This window comes from Strix aluco, chromosome 10 (assembly GCF_031877795.1).
Source record: "Strix aluco isolate bStrAlu1 chromosome 10, bStrAlu1.hap1, whole genome shotgun sequence".
Lineage (NCBI taxonomy): Eukaryota > Metazoa > Chordata > Aves > Strigiformes > Strigidae > Strix > Strix aluco.
In genome coordinates this window covers 9,111,570-9,133,797 of record NC_133940.1, presented here as the reverse complement: position 1 = coordinate 9,133,797, position 22,228 = coordinate 9,111,570, and the positions used below count along the sequence as shown (strand labels likewise).

Sequence of the window (22,228 nt, the reverse complement as noted above, 5' to 3'; positions counted from 1 at the left end):
TGCAGGAGCTACTTGAATTCTAAAAGAAGAGTTGTTAGAGTCCTCTCCTACAGACAGCAACAGCATGAGCATCTCGCTCTAGCTGAGCTCAGAGTATGTGAATTATCTCTGGATCGGTAGTTAAATAGTTAAAGAAGTGACAGACTTCTCTGCCACTGCAGAACACCTGCCCTACTCAGGTTCTCTGGTGTCCTGGAGCTTTCAGGCCCCTTGAGCAAGATCCTTCTGAAATAAGCTGATAAAGCTAGAAGTTGGACACAGGTGTTGAAATTCAAGCCAATTTCAGGCTTCTGTAACACTTTAGGACTGGCTTCTTCAAAATGTCAGTGTGCAAAACCATCGTTGTTCTTGGCAGGCAGAGAGACTAGCTAGGGTGAACGACAGCAATATTCCCAGAGCTGAATGCTGGGTTCAAGTATTGGCCAGAGTTGAATGCTGGGTTCTCTCTAGTAATCACAGAACCTAACTCCGTTGAGTTTGTGTTCTGAAATCCTGTAGTCTTAAGTGTAATCTTGTGGCTGATGGTCAGCTGGCTATATCCTTACTGAGACTAAAGATCTAACAGTGAGCTGAACTGTATTTGTGCCTTGTCTAAGCTGTCTCTGCCTCAAACATCTGGACTAGACCTCCTCTAAGTGCTTTTGGATGTTCAGGTGTTATGCCACACCTGGAAGTGACGTGAGGCTAATAAGGGAATAAGGATACAATAGGGAATAGTTGGAAGAGCAGTATTGGAAGTTGTCATCTGCCTGTGAGATGTAGCATTGCCACTCCTGGATGTCACACGGAGTTGTCTCTGTAGTACCTTTCATGGAGCTCTGTAACTTGATGCTGTTCTTCTTGCTGACATCTGTGGACAGAGATGCACACACTGTATCCTGCTGATCAACTCCCTCTTTCATTCCCTGCCATCTACCCTAGTATGAGAACTCTGTTTAATGCTAAACAAACCTGGGCAGAAAAAAATGGGTGCACTAGAATCTGGTCCTCAAAAGGCGCTGTTTATCAAATCACATGAAAATTTTTCCTGCTCTGAAGGTATTTAGTGGAGCAGTTGTGGAAGTCCAGCTCTATTCTGAGTTATCAGGCTTTCAACAAGCTACAAAGTTTATTAATACCTCAGTGGTAGAGGGTACTGGGACAATCCAGTCTGCTTGGCCAGCACCTTGACAAACTATTTCTGTCTTGGGCTCTGTGTGCACAAGGAGTTTACTGTAGATTGAAAAATAACATTGATAAATGACATGCCAGTTCCACATGATTTCAGCTGAACTGAAATTAAGGAGACTTAAAAAGTGCTTTATAAACTATAAGAATAGAAGAAAGCTTCTCTGATATCAGGGGGTAAAAATTTACTATTTTGTAAAAGTGAAACTCAAGACAATCCAGAAGTGTTTTCAATTGTTTTTATACCATGGCATCTAAAAACTGACCTCGCAATGATTAGATAAGCAAAGAATAACAAGAAAGTTGTTGTTAGTGAAGGTGAACTACTAAAAGGTGATGCTACAGCGTTCCCTGTTAACCAGCTGATTGGGTTTTCAGGTATATCCCAAGTTTGAGACTTAACTGCTTTAGCTCCATGAAATACTGAATATTAGTCAAACCACTGATCAACCTGCATGCTACATGGGGAGCTTTCCTGTCATCGTTCAGCCCTTTGGAAACTCAGATTGCCTGGACTTCAGTCTGTTATTTGGTGGAGTAAAGGAGTGTGTTTTGTCTCCTTTATTGCACAGATGTCCAAGGGTTATACGTTCTTTTGGGAGGTGTCTTTAGGAAACAATCAAGTGTGGTGATAGTTAAGTATTACAAATTTTCCCTCTTTCAGAAGTGAACTGCTGTTCTGAATGCATCCCTTTACCCAGTGTTACCTCTCTTCAAAGTATCTGTCTGCTTTTTTGACCTTCCCTATGGGGTTGTGTTGCTGTTGTGAGGAGTCTTTTAAAGTGTCAGTCTACCACTTGAACCAAAACGAATGAACACTTTTGACTTGCTCTGCAGAGTGCTATGATACACGATGGTGATATGTGATAATGATGCTCTGCAGCTTGTCTCTTGTTTGTTCAGGTTCCTGAATATTTGGCTTGTTCTTGTGGACTGAGCCAAGCCCCAGGAGATCTCTTGCCCTGGACTGAAAAGGGCGATGAAGTTTGAGTCCCATTTGCTTACTAAGGGGTAGAACAGAAAGAGGGGAGACCATTTTCTAGATCCTTTGTCCCTTCTGTAAAGGCTTCTTGAAAACAAGAGCCTGGCTAGATAAAAGTTTCATTCATGCATGGGACTAGCAGTAACCCCTGCTTGAACTGGACGGCTTCCAGGTATTGCCATATTGGCAATATGTTTTTTGTTTTGGCTTGAGAAAAATCTTCAGACCTCAGTGCTGTCTGAAGCAATCTCTTGTTTTATAGATAGGCTGTTGAGTACATTTAAACTTTGCCATTTGCTAATACAGTTTCTGTACTTCTTGGTATGACTACTCGCTGCTTCTGGTGAAGGCACTTTCCTTGGATGGCTTGATCACTTATCATCCAGGTTTTAAACATGTTCTCTGCAGACTTTTCTTGAAGGCAGCAGCTGTCTCTCAGCTTGAGCAGCAATTGCATACAAGTCAGTAATGTAAAACTGTGCAAAGGTTTTCTTTAAAAAGTTGAGTGACTATTGAGAAGAACCAGTCATGTAATCTTGCAGTCCAAGCAAAAACATGAGTTTAGTAGTACATCTGCCCTTTGAATTAAAAGAGAGTAGCTTTTTTCCTGATGAGCCAGCTAGCTAAGCTGTTTACAACCTGCTAGTTCTTATCTGAATGCATATTTTCTTCTAGGCTTGAAATTTAAGTCCCTACCTCTGATCTCTTACTGCATTGTGAGGTCTGTGAGCAAGAAGGTGTTAAAACAAGGCAAGCATGGTAGGTGGCTTGCTACCTTTCTGGTCAGGGGAGTATTGGCAAATTCAGTTCCTCAGTATATTAACCTTTCTGAATAATGCAAAATGGCCAGCAATGTTGTCTGTGGCCTGGTTTCTAATTTAAGCTTGAGTCTTCACTTCCATTGATTTCATAAAGATTAGATGTTGCAGCTGAGAAATGACCCAATTAATGGCTTTGGAGGAGGTGAGTTGCTCAACTTTCCACAGTTCAAACCTGTTTCAATGGCGGTAGCTACGTGTGGGGAAGAACTTCCTTAGCTTACAGGAGAAAAGCAGGAGTTCCTGACCTCCTTAGAGCTTGCCAGTCTGCACTGCCGTGACCGTGCCAGGTACCTTATGCAGAAAGGGTTGGGGATAAAATTGGCAGCATTGGGCTAGGAAAAACTGAGGACTAAGCAACAACAAACCTAATTTTCCCAGTTAGGAACATCTCTACTTCAGCATGCTAGAGCCTGGATGGGAGCTGGGACCTGACCTGTTTTGTAATGTCTTGATTCTTTTTTTTCCTGACTCAACTTAGCTATTTTTTCTAGAGTTGCTGCGTTGGGGCTTTTAGACTTTTAATGTCATTAACATTTAATGTTTGCTTTAAAAACTTGGCTTCACAAAATGCTTTGACATTACAAGCTTGAGTATCCTGGATCTCCTGGTAAGCTATTGAATAAAAAGCTTCCTCTTGCAACCTTTCTCCGTTCCCCTGGAGGGGATAAAAATCAATGTTAAAGGTGACTTTGCCATTGGTGCATTTCATGAAGAGCAATTAAACTTGTGCCCAGGCAAAACTTAAAATATTATTTCAGTAAATTATTAACGATACAGCCAGTTGGGTCCTGTCTAATATTCTTGGCCTGACATTAGATGTGTTAGATTAGATACTGTATGAGGGAGTACATTCCTAGAAAGTTTAGTTTTCAATTAATAACAAGTAGCACTGACGGATAGTTCTGGCTGTGTATGAGAAGCACTAATAATGCTGCATTCCTGCTTCATGGATGTTACCATGTTTGCTGCTGAAACTTTGGGGGGCCTCTGTTTACTGAGATGAGTATGTGGCTGCTTCTCTGGCTTCAGTCTGAAACACTGACAAGGGGAACATCATGCTAAAGTTAACCTTAAGTGACACACAGAAAGATATATTGATGTCTTCAGCAGAAGAACTTTATAAGCTTCGAAGAAAACTTGACTAGTTATTATTCCTAAAAATATACCTGAAAACTTGTTTGCATCTTTCACCTTTGGATTGTATGTCTCTCTTCCTTGATAGTTGTTAATAGCTATCAACTATTAAATTCCTAAAAGCATGCACATTGATGCTGTATCTTAAGACCCCAAAACAACGCCGGTGTACAAATAGATCATTTTTCACCTAAACTGTTTGACAGGGTCTCAGCGGACCATATAAATCAGCTTGTTTGCCTTTAACTGCTTCAGCACAGGGAATCTTACACGGACTTGAATTACCAGTTCTCGCTGAGTTTGTTAGGTGTCAGCAGCAGCCCTCCACCCGCTTGTTCCTTCTGTGCTTGTGTCCCTAGCACTGCACCATCATCCCAGAAAAGATTCTTGTAACAGAACTGAAATGCATTAAGGGGAAGTAATGCTGGAAAGCTAACATTGTGGGGTTCCTGCACTGAGCAGCTGAATTGGGAAGAGGGTTTTTGGTTAGCTGCAAAACTTGAGTCTAGTCTTTCCCCCGGATAAGTCCCGTGTTGAGACGGCTTTGCCAGAGCTGCCTGATACGCCTCCGTGTCCTGAGGCAGTAAGTGCACTGGGGAGGGAGAGGACAGTCATATTCTTGGTGGAAAAGCACCAACCTGTGACCTTTAAACAGAGATGTTGGCTCCTGTGCTAATTAAATGCTTTGCAATGACAGCTGGACAGCAACAGTAGCCAGGCAAGCTGGGCTTCTGCTGTCTGCTCATCTCTGCTATCCTGACAGCAGCAAGCAAATTATTGCATGAAGGGGAATGCTTCCGCCTCTGCTTTCATTAAAGCTGCCCTGTAATCCACCTGGGGCTAGTAATTTGATTTGTTTCACACCTTATGTCATGGGGAAGGGGAGAAATAGCTCTGAGGCTTTTGTGGGGGTGTTTTGGTTTGTTTTTTCCTTTGTGCATGTTACTTTGAATCAATATTGAGATAAAACTGCATTCTTCCACTTGACCAGTGCTAGGAGGCTCCTGAGCCGTTCCCGTGCTCCGTAGAGCAGTGGTGGGGGCTAGTTCAGGGTGCATTGGTGGTAGCTGAGGTGATTGGTAAAGAATCTCACCCTTCATCAGGATGTGAGTTTGTGCCAGGAAGCTGTCATAAAGTGAGTAGTTAAAATTACTGATGGTTGGACTCCTTGTTCAGTCTTAAGTACCAAGTCAGTTTGAAGGGTTCTGTTTGTTTTGGCTAGGTCTAATCTGATCAAGGTATTATCTTGCATCTTCTCAAAGAAGAAACCCTTGAAGTTCCTGTGCTTTGTGAAAAGGTTAGGTTAAAAACAAAGCATATGCATGTTTGTGTCATCCAGAGTCAATAACCACATCAGTATGTCCTGAAACTGTTTCATGTTGTCTCTAAATAACATAGTCATGCTTACTTGGCTTGTTTTGATAACATCTGGGTTATAAAACTGGTGCCTGCTTGCAGTAGGCACCTCTGTAAGTATTAGTAACCACCACTTAAGAGAAAAATGACTGTGTTTAACCAGGACTGCTTTCTGTTACAGCGACAACTAAAGGCCAAGGCTAAAAAGGCCATTGAACAGTTGCAGCTGCGCACCCTGAAGCAAGGGGACAAGGTATGACCGATTCCATAATCCCCCAAGCATTATGGCACACCCTCTGCACAGAACCCAGAGTGGTCCTTAGTACTGGAGCAGGCTGCAGAAGTCTCTCTGAGTCCTCAACTGTCTCTTGCAGAGATGGTTCCTCTTTCAGAGCAGATCCTTTTCTGGGGTGCAAGACTTTCCAGTTTGCACATTCTTATAAATCAAATTACTTTTTTTAGCTGCTTGCTTGTAGTCTTGCTGAGGTGAGAGATCCTAATATGCTGGCATAGATGCTTAAAGGTAAACTAGTATATCTAATCAGCTTCCCTGGCTATTCTTTTTGTACCTAAAACTGGAGGTAGCAGTTTCTAAACCTCTGCAGTAGTGCCTCAAATAATCCAGTGATGCTTTGCAGATGGACTTCTAAACCATGGGATTAAACTTTCAGTGCTTCTGTTAAAGCGTCAGCTTGACTAGGAGTAATCCACACAATGTGTTTATATAAGATTATATACGGGAGCTATTTTAGGTTACTTTGTCTGCAGTAAATCTGACTGTAGTTCAAAGGAAGCTTTCAAGATCTGTTAACGCTGTAAATTTATTTCACTGCTTTAGGAAACTGGTCCTGATGGAGATAGCTGTGTTGTGTGCATTGAGCTGTACAAGCCGAATGAAGTAGTGCGTATTCTGACTTGCAAGTAAGTTGTCTTCCACACTGCCCCTTAATCCAAAATCTGGAAGCATGCCTCTTACCGGTTGTTCCTTCTGCTATGTTAACAAAGCTGATCAAACTTTAATCAAGCTGTTGCACAGCAAGAATTCTTGAATCTCTCTCAAACAGTGTTTTGAACAACAGGAACTGTGTAAATAGACACTTGTAGTGTGCCCTGATGGCCTGTGTTCATAACTTCCCCTGTGAGTGAATTGACAAGTGTAACTTGGCAGACCACAGTGCCTCTCCAGGGGATGCCAGGGCTTTTTATTCACCAGCAAAGGAAGAAATCTTTAAGGATGTTACCTCTAAATTGCAGATAACTGGCAAAACTGTGCCATTTCTTGTCACTTAGTTTACTGGTTACTAAGAGGGTTGTGTTCCCGCTAAACTTGTTAAACCGTGCCAACTTCTGTAGTTTAGAAGAAAGCATTTCTATTCTTGTATGCATCATCTGAAATAGAGACCAAAATAGAGCTATAGCAGTTTATTTTTCTAGAATTCCCTACTGTTGTATCTCCCTGCTGTGCTGCTGTGGAGGCCCAGTTTTATGGCACTAAGGGTTTAATTTGGTTGCTCCTAAGATGAGCAATGAAGCATTTTCAGGGCTAAAGGAAACTTGTTCTGTGGGACTTCCCCCTGTACCTGCTGAATGAGATTGCTATGGCAAAGCTTCTAAAAATCAGAGGGCTGCGGTGTGAAGTGCACAAATCTTGTATGGGAAGAGGTTATGTAGCCCTTGGGGAGGGTTAGAAAAAAGCCCTTGGAAAAATTTTGACATAGGAAAAATCAAGTCCTGAAGAATAGAAAAATCTGTAGCTGCTGTTGTGGGCTGAGCAGTGTTATTTGTCAAACACTATCAAATCTGAGCTGGGGTTACCTTTGTACCAGGTTAGTTTTGCAAAAGCTTTCTCTGCTCCCAAGCAGTAGGACTTCTGAGCTGTTTCGATATCACAAAGTTGGCCTGTTAAGGTGTTATCAACAAACTTCCTTGATCTAATGCTTAATAGCTTAGAAAAACCCAGAACTGAATAAGCTGTCAGGCACATGTGTTAATGATTATTCAGTTGTCTTGTGAGGTTTATGCTTGTGGGTAGAGCTGTTTAGTAATGAAGTAAGTCCCATGAGTACAGAAGCATTTAGACAAGCTCTAGATACTTTTGGCTGATAGGAGACCTGACTTCTCCTTATTTCTATATAAACCCTGCTAATCTTGATATGAACTTGCAAACAAAGAATGACTTATTGGGTTAAGAGGGGAGTAACTTTTTTAGTATATTCTTTATACACAAATTTACAGCATTATGCTTTGCTCTGAGAATGCTTTTACATACATTTGTGATGTTTCATTCCTCTTTGGCCCAAATGTAGCTCTAAGGAACTAGCTTAAGATGACTGCATTTACTTGATAATCTTCACCAGTGGTAATCTCTGGCCATATTAAATTCCCTTTCACATGAATTATAAACTGATATTTACTGCAAGAACATACTTGATGTTGGTGATTGACCTCAACGCTGAGACCCTAATTGTTGAAAGCATTTAAGTATATCCATGAAAAAAACAAGCAATCAAATGCTCCTGTGAGTCACATCAGTGGTATCTAAGTATCTGGGGTGTGTGTATTTGCAGAAAACATTCTTGTCCAGATAGTCAAACTGAAGGCATTTATAGTAGCAGAGGTACACAAGACCAGTATTAAGTCCAAGTGCTTAAAATAGTTGCGCATCAAGGAAGTTTCAGGTTGTACTCTAGACATCATGTTGGTGCAGCTGGAAGGAGGTGCTGGTTACGTGGGCTGAATTGGAGAGTCCTGGTATCATGCTGGGGCATAGGATAGTGAGCACTGGCTGTGGTGATCTCTGCACTTGTCTCATAATAGAGTTCTGATTAATATTGAGCAGTGCCTATCTGCCTTGCTGTTTCTATTCAAGCTGAGGGAACAGGCAGATTACAGGATTTCAAGTCATCCTCCTAAATCTGTGGCCTAATTCAGACCCATTGTGGAATTGAGTGTCTTCATAGAAGCACACATTTGCATCTGTAATGGCTAAACTATATTTATTTTCCTGAGTACACAGCCTGCCAAATATCCCCTTGGAATACATAGTGAGTGCATAGACAAAGTAAATCTGTGGGAGTGTAGTTTATCTTGAGGGCATAACTCTGTCAGATGATTTTCCTATGTAGTTTTAACAGAAACAAATGCTATCTAGTCATCTGCATCTGCATGACAGAAGTTAACCTTAAAGCTAAGGCTGAGATGTCAGTATTTGTATTAGTTAAATTATTGGCTGGGTTGTACTGTACACAGATTTAAAAAAACCCCAACCAAACAACAACTTAAGACTGATGTAGTGAAGATGATAATGCTGAATTCTAGCAAGTTGTGTAGAGATACTAATAAGCATAAACTGGCTACAGATTGAGAGATTAACTGCCATAACCTTCCGCTGAAACTTGTGGCAAAATAAGGTAATGCATTCTAGAATGAGTAAATTCTCGGTGTTTCTACATGGGCCTTCGTAGCTGCCATGTGAACTTTTTTCCTGGTGTGAAACTGAACTTGTTGATTACCTTCTTCCACCAGCCATCTCTTCCACAAGAACTGTATTGACCCCTGGCTTCTGGAACACAGGACATGCCCGATGTGCAAATGTGACATACTCAAGGCTTTGGGTGTTGAGGTAAGCCAGTAGTCTTTCTTAGTGGCAGCTGCCATTATCAGTATTACACTAGTGTAGTAACCACATAGTGAGCTATTTAATGCTGCCTCTAGAGTGCAGGTGATAAGCACAGGCATTGCCATGTCAGTGGCAAGATACTACGGGACTAATTGCCGTGTCCCCTTTAGCAAAGCCTGCAGCTGACCTGGTCTGAGTTGGTGTCATCTAAAGCCTTGGGCAGAATGTCAGCCAAAATTGATTGTAGCACATGACTGAAGAATTGCTCTTAACTCTTGTGCTTGCAGCTAAGGGTGTTTCTCAAAGCTTCAGGCAGATTTTGACAATTCGTACTGTCCCTGAAACCAGCCTCTGTTCAGTTACTAAGTACCCGGAGTCCTTGAAAGGTGAATGTGTCATTTCCAGCTCAGTTGATGAGGAGAGGGGCTCCGAGGAGGAGGACAGCGGCAGGGGACCCTCCCAAAAGCATCAAAAACCCACGGCAAAACCGCAAGCCGTGAAGGCAGAAGCCCAGGGAAGAGGGAGAGCCTCTGATATAAGGATATATAAGGAGTTTCTGATGTGTTCTATAACTGCTCATTGTGGCAAGTGCCAGGGGAAGATGCTGTTGCCAATGCCTGACGCTGCCTGGACCAGCTGAAATATATGCCAGAGTTTGCCTGGGGGAGGGAGATCTGCACTGAGTGGAAGGAAGAATCTATTTTCCTGGCACTGGGCAGTAAAAGGGAAGAGCTGACTGAAGAATGCAGAGGCTGCATCAGAACTTCCCACTCAATTAGGCAGGAACTAGTTTTCACCTATGATGCTAGAGGTTAACAGCAGAGTGGTTTTTTTCAATTGTAAACTTTTTTTCTGGTTAAAATTTCACTAGACTCCAGTACTCGCATGTATTGGTCTCCTGGAAAGACGCAGCCTCCTACAAAGTTCTGACTTAACCGTTTTCTCTTTTTTCATGAAGGTGGATGTAGAAGTGGCTGAGTCTGTGCAAGCCACAGTATCCAGTGGGACATCAAATGTCTCCATAGTTAATGAAGTGGATAATCAGAGTGAAACAGCATCATCTGGATATGCCTCTGTCCAAGAAGCTGATGAATCTGCTCCGGGGGAACACGCACCATCGGAAAGTGCGTCTGCTGTTTCATTTGTCTTGCTAGATTGCATTGCACTTTGCTTATGTATGCTGTGAATTAGGGGGGGTTGCCTTAACATCTCACAGTGCTTGAATACCTTGTCTTTTGGGGTAATCTTAATCTTCCCTTTTGTCTTAGCACTTGATGCTGACACTTGGTCTTTGTTTTCAAATGAAACGCGACCTAAATGTGAATTAAAAACTGAAGTCTATGGAAAGAGTAGTTGAAAATCAGAGGCTTACTACTTAAAGGCCAAAGAGATTTTTGTGAAGATGTCCCTCATCATTGTCTCTTTGGAAATTTCATTCACATGAGCGACTGCTGCTTTGCCCCCAGATCTGTCTGCTTTAAGTAGTTAATTACTTACAGAAAACTTGTGGGGAGTCAGTCCTGCTCTAGCTTAAATGATGCGAAATAGAGATGACAGATACTTCAACTGAATTTCAGATTTTGCCAAGGCTGAGTCATTCTTGAACACTTTCAGAGAATTTTAATTGGAAAAGACTATCAGCTTTTCCAAATACCTTATCTTTTTGAACAGCAGCAAGCTCATTGAAAATGTCTTTTTAGTGCTCAACTTTGCCAAAACACACTTAGTGTTGCTGTTGATTTTAAAAAATTGAAAGATTCCAGATAAACAAACAAAAGTAACTATCCACTGGATCGTGCAATGGCCTTGGGAAGCGGATTGAGAGGGAAGCTTTCAGAGGGAAAAGGGATGCTCTGGCTGTGTTTCCTTAGATTTCCTGCAGGAAGCCTAGCTGATAGGAAAATGTGGGATTTGCTGCCTGCCTCCTGTGGGACAGGTTGCTCCAGTGAGTGACATGTACAGGAGTGCATTGTTTAGGCATCCCAGTAGTGTAGGGAGCGCTTCCTGTGAGCTAAACAGAACTTGAAATTGCATCCCTATAATTAGTGATGCTGGATGTTATATGGCTCAGGCCCTTGTGTATTGTCACTTTGAGTGGCAAGGACACACACTAACATCATCCTAACAAGGTTATTCTGTAGGGAGAAGGCCTTCCCCTCTGAATCAGCCTGTGTCCCACAGTTTATCCTGAGCTTAGTCCCTAGAAGTTGCTCCTGATGCCTGTCTTCAGCAGCCCTAAAATTATGAGAATTGCCAATCTCCTTAGAGTTGGATTTCATAGCCTCACATGGCCTTCTGCCACTTGAGCACACAACCTAGGCTTGTTCAGCACTAGTGAGAAGTGAATTCCAGTGCTAAGCAGATACCTCTAGATATGACAGGTAGCATCAAGAATGGGCTCACCAACTAATGAGGGGCAGAAGAAGTGGTAGCTGGAGCATGGCCTCAGATTTCCCACTCTGTGGGAAAAGTGCTGGGAAGAGACCCCACTGCAGTGGGCTTGTGGGAAATAAAGCAAGCGTGGTTTGCTTTAAGGTAGCAAAGCTTGATTATGACACTTCTTAACCTGTCTTTTTCTTGGTTTTGTTCTGGACAGATGACAACATGCAGCTTGTAAACAATGAATCCCAGCCCTCCGCTGTGACTGTCCTTCCGCACGTTGACAACCCAAGTTTTGAGGCAGATGAAACACAAGTTTGTAAAGTCAGGTCCTAAGAACATGCCCAGCAACATGGTGTAAGCCTTCTGCAAGGAGCTGCCTACTGCCATCACATGCATACCAAACATTGCAAGACAGTAGCAGAAAAACATTGCCTTGGCAATTCTGAGATCAAATAGACTTGTTCAAATCATAATTGTATGGTTTGCAATTCTTTAAAACTGTGTCTCCCATGTGGAATTTAGTTTTAGCACTCTTCAAATAAAGCTGTCTTAAATATAAAGAAAACCATCAGATCTTAACACTAAAGTTCCATTTTCAGCAAAACTTCTCTTCAGTGTTTGAGTCATTTAAATAAGGAGATTCTTCTTTGTCATAGCTGTCTCTGGGAGTTGTTTTGACTTGGGGTTTTTTGTCATTTATTGTTTTTAATTCAAGTGGATTTTCACTGTAAGCAAATTGATTTTGATCTGGTGTAATACTTATTTGCCAGACAGTTTGGTTTAAAGCAACACTGTATTTAATATTTCAGTGCACTAATTTGATAGGAGAAAGTACAAACTAATGCCTGTCAAACTGGATTTTGCCCATAGTGTCTTTGGTTCTCTAGTAAACCGACTGATTCTCTACCTCTCAACTCCGACCTGCCAACCACACATTCCTAAAGGGAAAAGAGAGCTTCAAGCTGACAGGCCAAATCTGACTTGCACAATACTGTAAAGGGAACAATTGTAGGAACTTTTCAAACCTGTTGATACTAGACAGTCTGAAAGATCCTCCGTGATTTTTGGAGTTATAACCATCTCTAGCACCAGCAATATGCCAGAGTCCTGGCTTTGAGAGTCTGGAATGACTTCAGGAAGACTGAACTAAAGATTAAAAGATAGATTCTTCCCAAAGGATCTGCTGTGTTTTGTTCAGAAAATGATCCAGCCTCTGAAAAATGCTGGACTGTTGCTGTGCATTGTCTTGCCTGTGTGCTAAAGCTGCTGCAGGGAGAGCTGACGTCCTGTAAACAGATGACTGGAGTTGTTGTCTGCCATCTGCGGGGAGTTGAACTGAGGTCGAGGAGGAACACTGGGTGCCTCAGTAGTGAGTGTGTAGGGCTTTGCCCAGCGAAGGTAACTAAGGACATCTTACAGATGCACTTTATTTTTTTATCTCTGTATCTATGGCTTGTTTCTAACGTTAACAGAACTTTGTCTTAAAGCTTGCAATAAGGTACTATTGAATCTGAAGAGGAAAAGCATTTTCTTAGCTATAGTACGATTAAAATTGTTGTAAATATTTCATGATTTGTATTGAATTTGAATATGAAAATGTAAATAAAACTATATTTTGATGACCCTGACTGACATTAAATGTTGATTACCAGCTCTCATAGGGGAACAGATGCTGAATTTGCTCTGTCCCACAACCCCAAAACTCATTTGGTTTTGGGAGGCCAAGAAGCAGCAGTGCTTGCTCAAACTAATTGGAATAAGGAGTATTAATAATGTGCAGGGTGCTACTGTTACATGGATTGAAATTGTGTTGAGAGGCTTAAACCTGGTAGCTGTACTCTATATAAAAGAAAAAACAAGGAGTTTAGGGTGTGTTCAGTGAGCTGCTTTGATATACTTCTGAAGTGTTCTAGGCACGTTGGGCCCAAGGCAGTTGTATATGAACTCTTCAGATCAGCCAGGTTGCATCTCACTTTCCTGTCAGGTTCCTCAGCATCCCTCCCTTACTCAAAAGTTTATGCTTGCTTTGCAAGACAAAGCATTTTAAAAACAAATGCCTTTTGTTCTGTACTATGTGATTAGTAAAAACTTATCACTCCCCTGGGCAGTTCAGTGGTAGTTAGGCTTGTGTTTCTTTTTAGCTCAGTTCCAAGTCTAGTCTAGGAAGCGTTGGTTGGTTATGGACTCAAATTGCAAAGCTGAGTATAAGCAGACTTGGAAGCTGTATTCTGCTGCGATCACCTTTCTCTCCTACAGCTGAGGTGCAGAGCAAAGAGCAGCCAAGCAGTAAATATACAACCCCTGAACACTCAATTTCATTTCAAAAAGCACTTATAAACTTACTGTGGTGTGTAAGCTGTAATATAGTAGAATTTCATGATGCTATGCTTTCAGGAAATCATTTGCCAATCTTCTGTGTTTAATAGGAACAAGATTTGACCTTCAAAAAAACCAGAGGGATTCAGATCAATACATCGAAAGGTGCTTTGGCATTTTTTTTGGTGTCAATCTATACATTTGGGTTGCTTTATTTATAGGATCTGAGCCTTTCTATTTACTGTCTTTTAAAAGCAATAAACCTGCCTTTTTTTCCCAGTACTGATATTTCTAAGGGTAAGGTGGATGCACAGCATCGTCTCAAGGAATGTACTAGTGGAGTACTGGGGGAGGCAGCAGTTCATCAGTGAACTCATACTACTGCAGGATCAGATGATGTGTATGTGTTCTGTCAAGGTGTGGACTTGCTTGGAGCTCAGCGCACTTATACTGATTTTCAGGAAGATTTTTAAGATCCTTGTATCATATGTGAAGTACTGCTAAAGGAATGAATGCAGCGTTTGTACCTGAACACTATTTGAGCTACTGCTAGGCAGAAGAATTTAATGCTTCTATGGTTTTGCAGCTTAGCCTGCAGGTCTGCCATGGTTTTTGTGTGCGGATTTATTTGTAAATATTAGCTATGCAAGCGTTTTTGTTTAAAAATGAAAGTGTACAAATTCCATGCACGCAGTCTGTGATACTCAACTTGGGTCTGTTGCTGTCTGACTGGAAAAAAAAAAGTCTTATTTCATTGAGCTCTGCAGAGGTTTTCCCCTTTGAGAACATTGCTACAGTTCTACTTACATTAAAGACATTTCAAAGCTCCACTCTCACTCTGTATTTTCAAGCTTCCACGGATAGCGGCTGTCTTCAGCTGACTCTCAGAGCACTGTGCAGCATGTATTGGGGTTTTTTGTTGATGCTATGGGCTTGAACTGGCTCTGTGTTATGTATACATATATATGTGCACTATGATGTGATAGACTCTTACCTCTAAGCAAGAGGCAAGCTGAAATGTGCCTGGGGGTAGGGTTGTTCCTGAAGTGCAATGGAAGCTTGCTGTTATTGTGCAATACTTTTGGATTTTGCTATATATACACTAATGTTTGCATGTAAGATGCTGGAAATGATGTGCCCACGAGTGGTAACGGTTGCTAAAATGTGTGCCTCTTGGCTCTGTTAATATTCCCATTGAGTCACACAGACATGTCAATTATTCTGCCCCCAAAGAGAAAGCAGAACAGGCTCCAGCGTCATCTCCAAGTGTTTACTCACTGCTGTCATTTATCTCTCCCCCAGGAAAGCTCTGATCTAGACACTTCACTCAAACGCTTGTATGCTCTCAAAGGGGGACTGGGAAAGACTTTTTTTTTATCCCTGCAGGAGAGGAAGCCTTGTCACTTGGTGCGGTGCTGGATTATTGTGTGTTCTTGTAAACCAGTCTTTACAGCAGCGGGATTTTATTTTCTCATACTGAGGAAAATTTTCAGGTGTCCCTATAGAAATGTAATTATAGCTAAGATTTTTCCTTAAGGGAAAAGCAGGACTTGAGGGGCTGCAAACATATAAAAGCAGTTTGAGTCAAAAGGGCAGCTAGACTCTTCCCATAAAATGGAGAGACCTAGTCCATCTCAGTCTTTAGATGGAAAGATCTGCACTTGTCAAGTGACCTAACAGTTGGACAGAATAAATATATGCATCTACCTTGGCTGTGTGATTTAATGTAATTTCATTATGAGTTTAACATACACCGGTTCAGAAGGTAGCCCTGCCTTTTCACCCAGGTTTAGATGTTTTTCCTGTGTGGGTTTGAATAGTGTTCCACTCCCGCAGGGGTGTAATGGCTGGCATTTTGGAATAGATGAAAGAAAATCTAACTGGCTTTGGCAATTTAATTTTGGCTCTAAGGGAAACTTGAAACCAAACTGGAGTGTTCACCTGCTGTGAATTAACAACTATGTAATTCTCTGCACTGGTTGTTCAACTGTTGGTTACACAGAGTGAAGCCAAAATTTATTTATATAGCTAGTTATCTATTTATATAATCTTGGATATGGTTACTTGAGGGAAGTAATTTACCATTTTTAGGAGGTCTTTAATATAGTGAAAGAAAAATTCTGCAGCACTAAATGGCTCTCTATTGCTGCAGAATGCATTGATTAGACTGTAAAATGATTGTGCAGTGATGAAGAAAGAATTTAAATGTCTATAAATAAATTTCTTCAAGCCGATAAAGGGGCACTCTTTGCACCTTATTAGTATTTGGTTAGGAATCCAGTGCCTGAAGGAATTGAAAAAAGACAGACATTCAAGACCTTGAACCAAGGGAGAGGAAAACAAAACAGACATTTTTCCAAGCAGTAGCATTTTACTGTTAAATTTTTATGCAATTAACAGAGTTTGAATCTTAAATAAGAAAGAAATGTCTGTCCTAACACGTCCAGCATGTGTGATACACCAAAAGCCAAGCTCTGGGTTGGAAATGCCAAGGGCAACTCTCCTTAGAATTAGCAGTGGAATTAGAAGACCTGTGTTAGATCCTTAATAGGTATTTCCTATCCAAGGGCTTGGCTAATTGGGGAAAATTAAATGGTAAACATTCTCTCTGGAAATGCTCTTAGAGGAGCAGCATCCATGCAGGAATCACTCTGTGGTTCAGCTGGTAAATCTCCAGGAACCTGCTAATGTCTGTTACTCTCAGTCACTTGAGGTTGGGGGGATTGAAGAAACTGCCTCATGAAGAGTGATTCACGAGTATATCTAGGAGTTGTTTGCCTTGTCTCAGTAGTGTTTTATCTGTGTTAGTTACCACATGCTGGCTAATGACTTTTAATTCATTTTTCCTTTCTAGTAAAGGTAAAGCACTAGAAATTTGTTGCTTCCTAATCTGTTATAAAAACAGATAAAAAGAATAGTAGTATTAGTTAAATCTATATTCAGTCCCAAAGGTAAAACCTTTTAATACTACAGCTTCCCTTGCTGTGGTGCAATGAGTGATTGGAGGAAAAAAAAAAAGCCTCATACTGGTGCAATTCACCCAGTTCTGAAGCCTTCCATGAGTTAGATGTGATTGCACACTCGATTCTGCTTTCACACTGGTGCCTCTGGGTAGGCGGTTCCTTACGCAGCTGCAACTGGACGGGCATTGCCAAACATCTTTCTGTGAGCACTTGGCAAAATCTGCTGTGCCTGTGCTCGCAAATAGACCAGTGCTGGCAGAAGCATTTTTGGGAGTGAAGCACATTTGGGACTGTTGAAAGGGATGAAAGTGTTATAAATGCAGAGGCAGAGCCATAAAATAACTTTTATAAATTTGTTTGCAATAAGAACAAGTAAAAAAAGGTTCGGCACACCGGGGGGCGGGGGGGGGCTTTCTGCTCCACACGCTGTGTCACTCCCTTCTATAGCCCCATCCTGGGCTTCACATGCGCAGCAGGGTCCCTCGAACTTTCCCGGGCTTTCCTGTGTTGCTGGGGCTCCTGACAGGGGTTCCTCCAATCATTTTCCACCTGCGCAATCCGGTGTTGCTGGGGGCTTCTGACAGGGGTCCCTCCAGTAATTTTCCACTTGCCTAACAACAGTCACTGAAGAGAAAAAAACCCCTCCAAACCCTTTTAACCATAAAACCATGATAAATCTCCTTTAACTTATGTACATGGCAAATACCAGTAAAGTTACTGTATTTTTAACATGAATCACCACCATATTCTTCACAAAAGGAAGACAGGATAAAGCAAAAGTGCCAAGTTTGCAACCTATACTTAGTGCGTGATGGGCATAATTTTTTTTAGAAAGAGCTCAAAGTAGAGGCTGAGGTTAAACAACTGTGTGCTGAATTTTTCATGTGATACACAATCAATAAAGCATCATTCTTTAAAATCTTGAAAGGTCAATTATGCTGGAAAGAGAGTGCCAAGGGAAAGATCCAACAGGACAGCAAACTACAGAGAAGTTCCTGGGAAACGGGAATGTCCTACTTGCTCCATTTGTATCAAATGACATTGTGTCAGGACCAGGAGTGACTCTTGCACAGAGGTGGGAAAAGATGGTAACTCTGAGAAGTCCCCAGCACCAGCGATCTGGAGCAGAAGAGGCAGCGGGACTTCCACTCCTAGAAAGTTTTTGTGGTTTTGGTCAGCACCAAAAGATACCATTTAGGAAACAGAGTGCTATCAAGTGTAAGGCCTCGGGGAGAGATTTGGAGCTCTTTGGGATGTGACGGGACTGGAGAAGAACCAGCAAGAGAGGGGTCTCAAAAGGCACAGGCTGAGCAGCTGGGTGGCTGTGATCATGGCTTCATGGGGAGCTGGGAATTACCCTGCTGACCAGTGCTCATGGAAAGCAAGTCCCAAGGTTGTCCCACAGCCTTGGGAAATCCTCAGCTGCCAGGGACATATGGCAGAATGGTTCCAGCACCTGATTTTTTTTGAAACCTGGATGTGAGAGAACTGCTCTTTAACTCAGGAGACAGCACCAGAAGACTGGTAAGAGCAGATACTGAAGTGCAGTCCCTATGAGTATGAAAGCCGCTGTCTTGTTCCTTAACAGGATAGATTGATTTATTCTAGTGCAGAGCAACTGGTAAAGTTAGTCTGAAAATAATCTGAAGAGCTAGCCATTGAGGAAAAATGCTGAAGGTCTTGCAGACAAATCATGAAAATACTGAGATGAGGAGTCAAGCTCCTGTTAAGGCAATGAAAACATCTACTCCAAATTAGTGATGGATTGTGTTAGGTGATAGAAGCAATGAAGCAGAGATTGCCTTTTTATAATGTGAAATGTAAATAAACAACGCTGACCATCTGCCTGCTGCTGCAGCTGGGGGGGGGGGGGGGGGGGGGGTGTCACTCCTCCACTCCCGCTGCGGCCTGCGGAGAGGACATGCACTCCACAGTCGGTGGAGGTGGTGGTCATGGCTCCCTCCCTTGCGTGACAGGTTTTTCCTGTGTGGTGGTTTTTATTTTTTTTTCTGTGTCCCAGTCTCCTGCTGCAGCTAAGGCTTAGTGCTGACAGGAGAACAATTGTAAACGCCAATGTCTTCGGTGACGGCCGTCTTCTGGGCTGAAAATGGAATAACGTTTGGCCAAAATTGAAGATGGGACTTCTCTGAGTGGCAGAGAGGACAAAGCACTACCCAGCCCGCTTTGTGAAGGCGGTTTAGGGACACGCTGGAGGCCCGTCGGAGAGCTCCGAGCCTGCCGCGGCCCGGCCTGACAGGAGCGAGGTCGGGGCCGCGCAGCTCCCGGACAGGGTCGGGGCGGTGCCGTGTGCCGGGAGCGGAAGGACAAGTCTCTTCCCGAGCCTGTGGGACAGAAGGCATCGCCACTCTCGGGCCGCCTCCCCGCGCGGGGACGGGCCTCGGCGGGCGGCGGCTGCCCGTCCCCGCTCCGGCGGCCCTCGGGGGCCGGGCGGGCTGCGGCCGCGCAAGGCCCGACGGGAGCTGCAGTCCCCAGGCTGCGACGCTGCGCGGGCGGGCGGGCGCGGGAACTACAGCTCCCAGCATGCCTCGGGGCAGGGCCGCCCCCCCCGCCCGGCGGCGGCGCTTGGCAGCGGGGCTATGGGCGGCGGCGGCGGGCAGTGAGGGGGCCGCCGGGCAGCGAGGGGGCCGCTGCCGCCGCGATGTGGCTGAAGCCTGAGGAGGTGCTGCTGAAAAATGCCCTCAAGCTGTGGGTGCAGGAGCGTTCCAACCAGTACTTCGTGCTGCAGAGGCGGCGGGGCTACGGCGAGGAGGGCGGAGGCGGGCTGGCAGGTACTACCCCCCCGGGGGTCGGGGCAGGGTCCCCCCGCGGCTCGGCGACGGGGAGGGGCCGCCTCAGGCCCGGTCCCTCAGCGGCCGGCGGGAGAGGGGTCGGAGGAGGGGCTGGAGGGGCGGGGGTGGGGGTGGCCGTTTGCCGGTCCTGGGACCCCCCCGCTCCGGAGGGCCAGTGAGGGGGGGGGGGCCTGCCCGAGGTTTGAGCTCTTGACCTTCGTGGGGTTTCTCATGTGGTTCTTTTTCCTCCTTCCCCACCATTCCCGTCCTTTTCCCTTGCATGAGAGAGGCGTTTCCAAAGACATGCCACTGGAAAAAGGGAGGTTTGGTGAAGTTTCCGGCGCGCTCCGTGCGGGACGGGGCCTGCTGGTGCCGCGGTGGCCGGCGCCGGGATGCGAGGGGCCCGCTGGGCGTGTGCGCCCTGGCAGGGCTGGCGGCAGCTGCCTGCTCGGGGCCAGCTGCCTGCTCGGGGTCGCCCGTCGAGCTGAGGTCAGGCTAGCCCAACACTGACTACTACCTTAACAGCCCATTGCTCCAGCGGCCACGCTGGCAGAGTCCGATTTGCAGCTTGTTGGAAGAGGAGACGTCAGAAGAAATGACAGCTCTGCCTTCCTTTGGCAAGATGCTCGTTTCCAAATCCCTTTTCCTAGGTGCATCTGAGGCTGCTAGAGATGAGCTCCTCCTTAAGCATTTCAGAGCACTTATTTTAAAAACAAGCATATGATCTGATGGAGCTTGTCAGGAAAGGGACAGGGCACTGACCACTGTATAATAAACTTTATTTCATGCGAACTTCAAGGTATGGAGCTGAGTTGCTATTTTTAAATCTTGTCTGTTTGTATCATTATGTACTGCAGGGATCCCAGCTACCACTGAGACCTCTGCTGTGGTGGTAGCTATTCAGGCTAAAACTGACTGCTTCACAGTCTGGTGGCGTCTGTCATTGACCCTGTCAAGGAGAAATGCTACTGGGAAGCAGAGTAAAGTTTTTCCCGACTGGGATCTGGTTCTTGGGTGTTTTGCATGAGATGCATCTCTGGATTTTCTAGGGGCTCTCTAACTGTGTCATCAGAAAGCAAGCTATATTAAACATGAGGTGTAACTGTCTTGCTGAAGCATTCATTCATTCTACCAGACAAAATTACAGAGTCCACACTTTTGGCTGATGAATTTCAGATGTAGAAATAGCCCCCCAGCTGCAGGTTGGACATTCTTCATTGGCATCTGAACCACTTGCAAGGCACAAGGGAAGTGTAAAAATAAAGCATCATAAGATCCCCGATTCTTTTCTAGGGATATCATAATATAGATAGATAGATAACATTAGGCTTCAGCCTAGAGCCAAGGGTGATATTTTGCAACCTTGGAAGTCTTGTGGTCATCAGGCTAGATGGGCCATTCTCTGCCCTGGTATCTTTGGAAGCCAAGGAAGCTGTGCCGGTATGAAGGTTGTCTTTCTGTGTGATAAAATTCATTTAAGAATTGTGACTAAAGTGAAACCATGAGAACTAGAATTAGGTGTTAATTTAAAAATGTCTTTGCAGGCTTACAGCTGGACAGACAGCTGGGCCCTCCAAGTGCCCTTCAGTTTTTGTTGAAGGTGAGACTTCCAACACTAGTCTTCCGTCCTTGACGGCATTTGACAGCGTGGAAAAACACTTGAATGGGATAATTCCTGTAGTATGCTTTTTTTAACGTGGCATTGCACATTTTATTTCTGTAGCTTTTCTCATAATGTTGGATTTATACAGATTTCATCTGTACAAGTTACGTTTTTCACTGGACAGAAATAAAAAAAAGTGAGATGTTATTGAATTAAAATTGGGATAAGAAAGATTAACAAGAAAATTGGAAAAAATGCAGTTACATTTGTGTTAACAGGTTTGAAAATATTCAAACCTCCTAGGTATAAGCTAGCATAATTTGCTATGCCTGATTTTAATTTTATATTGCTATGTGTCACTCAAGAAACTCAGCACTTACTTTAGAAAAAAATAATGAATAGCTATTATTTTATGAGGTCATCACAAATGTGCCAAGTAAAATCTTCTTCTCCTAAGCAGCATTTTTCAGCTGGTGAGCCGAGGCTAGAGGTGACTGGCAGCACTGAGGGACTGGGGAGTTACGAGTGAAAGAAGCAGGCAGCAGTGCGAGAGAGGGGCAATGCCTCAAGACAGGAATGGGAAGAAAGATGGAGAGCACTGCAGGGTTTGAATAGCAGTAATGGGGATTAGCTGAGGAGGCAGTAGCAAAGGATTCCCGAGAATACAGGAGACAGACTTTAAGGAGGGGAGGTGTGAGGTTTGAGGAAGCAGCCAATAGCTGGAGAAGGTACAGACCAAGGAGAAAAAAGATAGATGACAGCAGAGACGCTTACCTGAAGGATGGCTGGGAATTCTGATGCTGTCCTAGGTTTAGAAAGAAGGCTGCAGTTGGATTTGTTTGTATGACCATTCTGGACTGACTGTTACAGCAGGACGAATTTGTAATCTGTAAATGATACAGTCAGTTCTTACTGCTTGTGTCCACACGCAGCATAGTTCTGAGTTGGCTAGTGTGAATAAAAATGGACAGAAGTATCTCGTGCTGGTTTTGCTTAGCCTTGGCTCTCTTCCTGCTGATATGCACCTGCTTAGCTGTACATTTCATTCTCTTTCCTTTTTTAGACCTCACCTAAGGATACAGATACTGTAACCTGT

General features: G+C 43.7%; 2 protein-coding genes across 6 annotated transcripts in view; both read left to right on the top strand.

Annotated features, from left to right (window-relative positions):
* Window positions 1-13,083, top strand: part of RNF128 (ring finger protein 128) — a 28,926-nt gene extending 15,843 nt beyond the window's left edge. Inside the window, exons 3-7 of the mRNA XM_074835172.1 lie at window positions 5,642-5,713; window positions 6,299-6,381; window positions 8,986-9,082; window positions 10,038-10,203; window positions 11,676-13,083. Of these exons, the coding sequence (XP_074691273.1) occupies window positions 5,642-5,713; window positions 6,299-6,381; window positions 8,986-9,082; window positions 10,038-10,203; window positions 11,676-11,794 (537 nt within the window). The 3' untranslated portion in view covers window positions 11,795-13,083. The remainder of the gene's footprint in view (window positions 1-5,641; window positions 5,714-6,298; window positions 6,382-8,985; window positions 9,083-10,037; window positions 10,204-11,675) is intronic.
* Window positions 13,084-19,339: 6,256 nt separating this feature from the next.
* TBC1D8B (TBC1 domain family member 8B) overlaps window positions 19,340-22,228 on the top strand; it is a 38,652-nt gene continuing 35,763 nt past the window's right edge. For all 5 annotated transcript variants that reach the window (XR_012624594.1, XR_012624595.1, XM_074835170.1 and 2 more), the window contains exon 1: window positions 19,340-19,529. Coding sequence is in view for 3 of the 5 variants with exons in the window: in XM_074835170.1 (XP_074691271.1) it covers window positions 19,400-19,529 (130 nt within the window). In the remaining 2 variants the exon portion in view is untranslated. The remainder of the gene's footprint in view (window positions 19,530-22,228) is intronic.